This window comes from Ailuropoda melanoleuca, chromosome 2 (genome assembly GCF_002007445.2).
Source record: "Ailuropoda melanoleuca isolate Jingjing chromosome 2, ASM200744v2, whole genome shotgun sequence".
Classification (NCBI taxonomy): domain Eukaryota; kingdom Metazoa; phylum Chordata; class Mammalia; order Carnivora; family Ursidae; genus Ailuropoda; species Ailuropoda melanoleuca.
Window position 1 is genome coordinate 32,779,073 of NC_048219.1, and position 2,781 is coordinate 32,781,853.

The following is a 2,781-nucleotide window of genomic DNA, read 5'->3' on the forward strand; positions in this document are numbered from 1 at the left end:
GGTACTGGGTGCACCACATAACCTCGCCAATCCTGTTCTCACCGTGACAGGAGACGGCTGCAACCTACTTCATGGGGTCTGGGAAAAACAGGCCTAGCTCAGAGCAGACACTCCATAAAACATCGTTCTTTCCCCTTTAATTCTCTAAGAAACTATGTAATATAATGTGTTTCAAGAAAAATTTCCCTCTCAGGAATAGAACCTCAACATCACTAGACTTCACAAGTTTGGGAGTACAAATAATTTACACAAATAATAAATTTTAGAAATTTATTTCCAGACTAATATAATACAGTAACTTCTGAGTATCACCAGGGATGTGCCTTGTCCTCCCTGTCCCATCTTCTTCCAGCCCTTTGCAGATGTCTGCTGCCCAGGAAGATCCACTTGGGGGCGGCACCTTCTCTTGCCCCTCCTGGTGATTCCCTCAGTGGGAACAGGGTGGTTGCCTTCTCTGAGAACTGCTGAGATTCCCAGATCTTAGTGTGTGAAGGAGCCAAGATGATACAACTTTCTGTTAGGACTTCAGAACATGAGCGGCACACTGGGTCTGCAAGGAAATGACCCTCTCTTACCATTTTGTTTCGCACTTTGTCACCTAGACCACAACGAGCACGACTCTTGCCCATGAAAACAACTTCTTTAAGCTTCTGCCTATGTAGCCCTTTTTTCCTCAGAGTCCATAAGGGAGGACCAGGAAATTCTCCATCCCAAGGTCCCCTATTTCACATAATCCTATCCCAGGGCAAATCAATTTCTGCAAACAGATGCTTCAGACTGTCAGTTTCCCAGTTCATCATAACCACACAGACTCTGAACCCCAGTTTAGGCTCAGCTGGAATTCCCTCCACATTAAGAATTACTGCACATTCTGATTTCGCATCCACTAGAGGTCTGCCTTCCAAATGAAAAGCAAGTATGAGACAGAGTAAAATGTGTAATATAAATTTATTCCGTGACATTTTCCTCATTGAAGATACTTTAAAATAGATTAAAATATATCAATATTTCATGAAAATACCTAGAAGAATTTAGATAATACTTGTAATATACATGATTTGACCCTGAATATACATTTTTTTATTTCAAACATCATTTTTTACAAAATAACATAAAAATGGTAAGGATTGTGGCATTCTTCATATATCCCATGTCTCATAAATTTTAATTCAACTGCCAGTTCTCTTCTCAACTATATATGTTAAGGGTATTTGCTTCTGTCGTTGAATGGTGAGAGTATCCATTTTCTGTTTCTCAGCAGTGATTTTTAGGTCTTCCTTCTCCGATTCTTCAAGGAAATGCTTCATGCTGAGTTTGAATAGTAATCGAGGGTCTGGTCCAGAAAGTGGTGGGCAATTACAGATCTCTCTAATTTTAAGAGCCTATAAATAAAGAATACGATACTATATATATTTATTTATTTATTTATATTTATTTATTAACAAAATGTACATACAAAATATTTTAAATGTATTTATTTATAAATTTAAATTTATTAAAATTATTCCAGTAATTCTTAATATGCTCTTCATAAAACAATGAAATATAAGAATACATTCCGTATTTTTGGAATAAAAGATATCTTAATTATAACACACGAAAGAGAACCATACAGAAATTCATGGTACATAGTTACATTTTCATTATTTGTTCACACAGTAATGTATTTGAAATAAACAACTCTATCTGCAGTGACTGCCTGATGTCCTATTGGGGATAAACAAGACTTCTTAGAGGTGTCTCTATGATTTCAAACGAGGCCTGACCATGAGAACTCCCATCCAGATTTAAAAAGATCTGAAGACTCAGAAACTAAAACAATAGCATACAGAAGTGTGAACATACTGAAAGAAGACACACACAACTAGGGCAGTCTGAGGGAGTACTGATGCTAATAACCTAGAAAAGTAAGCAAAGCAAAACCATCATAATTTTTAATTCCATGAAAAACAAAATGCTATAGGAAAAGTAATCACAGTCTACAACATGGCTCAGCTGTGACTGCTGTTTACAGTTTTAAAAACACTAAAAAACTAAGAGGCAGCCCACGGAATGGGAGAATATATTTGCAAATGATACCATAGATAAAAGACTGGTATCCAAGATCTACGAAGAACTTCTCACCCTCAATACACGAGAAACAAACAAATCATAAAATGGGCAGAAGATATGAACAGACACTTTTCCAATGAAGACATACAAATGGCTAACAGACACATGAAAAAATGTTCAAAATCATTAGCCATCAGGGAAATTCAAATCAAAACCACACTGAGATACCACCTTACGCCAGTTAGAATGGCAAAGATAGACAAGGCAAGAAACAACAATTGTTGGAGAGGATGTGGAGAAAGGGGATCCCTCCTACATTGTTGGTGGGAATGCAAGTTGGTACAGCCACTCTGGAAAACAGTGTGGAGGTCCCTTAAAAAGTTAAAAATTGAACTACCCTATGACCCAGCCATTGCACTACTGGGTGTTTACCCCAAAGATACAGACGTAGTAAAGAGAAGGGCCATATGCACCCCAATGTTCATAGCTGCATTGTCCACAATAGCCAAATCATGGAAGGAGCCGAGATGCCCTTCAACAGATGACTGGATTAAGAAGCTGTGGTCCATATATACAATGGAATATTACTCAGCTATCAGAAAGAACGAATTCTCAACATTTGCTGCAACATGGACGGCACTGGAGGAGATAATGCTAAGTGAAATAAGTCAAGCAGAGAAAGACAATTATCATATGATTTCTCTCATCTATGGAACATAAGAACTAGGA

At 37.6% G+C, this 2,781-nt stretch overlaps 1 protein-coding gene across 4 annotated transcripts in view; it reads right to left on the minus strand.

The window, feature by feature from the left end:
- Positions 1-296: 296 nt before the first annotated feature.
- OMA1 (OMA1 zinc metallopeptidase) overlaps positions 297-2,781 on the minus strand; it is a 78,116-nt gene continuing 75,631 nt past the window's right edge. For 2 of the 4 annotated variants that reach the window (XM_034653323.1, XM_034653327.1), the window contains exon 9: positions 299-1,382. In XM_034653323.1, the coding sequence (XP_034509214.1) occupies positions 1,170-1,382 (213 nt within the window). In that variant the 3' untranslated portion in view covers positions 299-1,169. Of the gene's footprint in view, positions 1,383-2,781 lie in introns of all 4 variants that reach the window. The other 2 variants (XM_034653333.1, XM_034653329.1) reach the window with 2 other exon arrangements.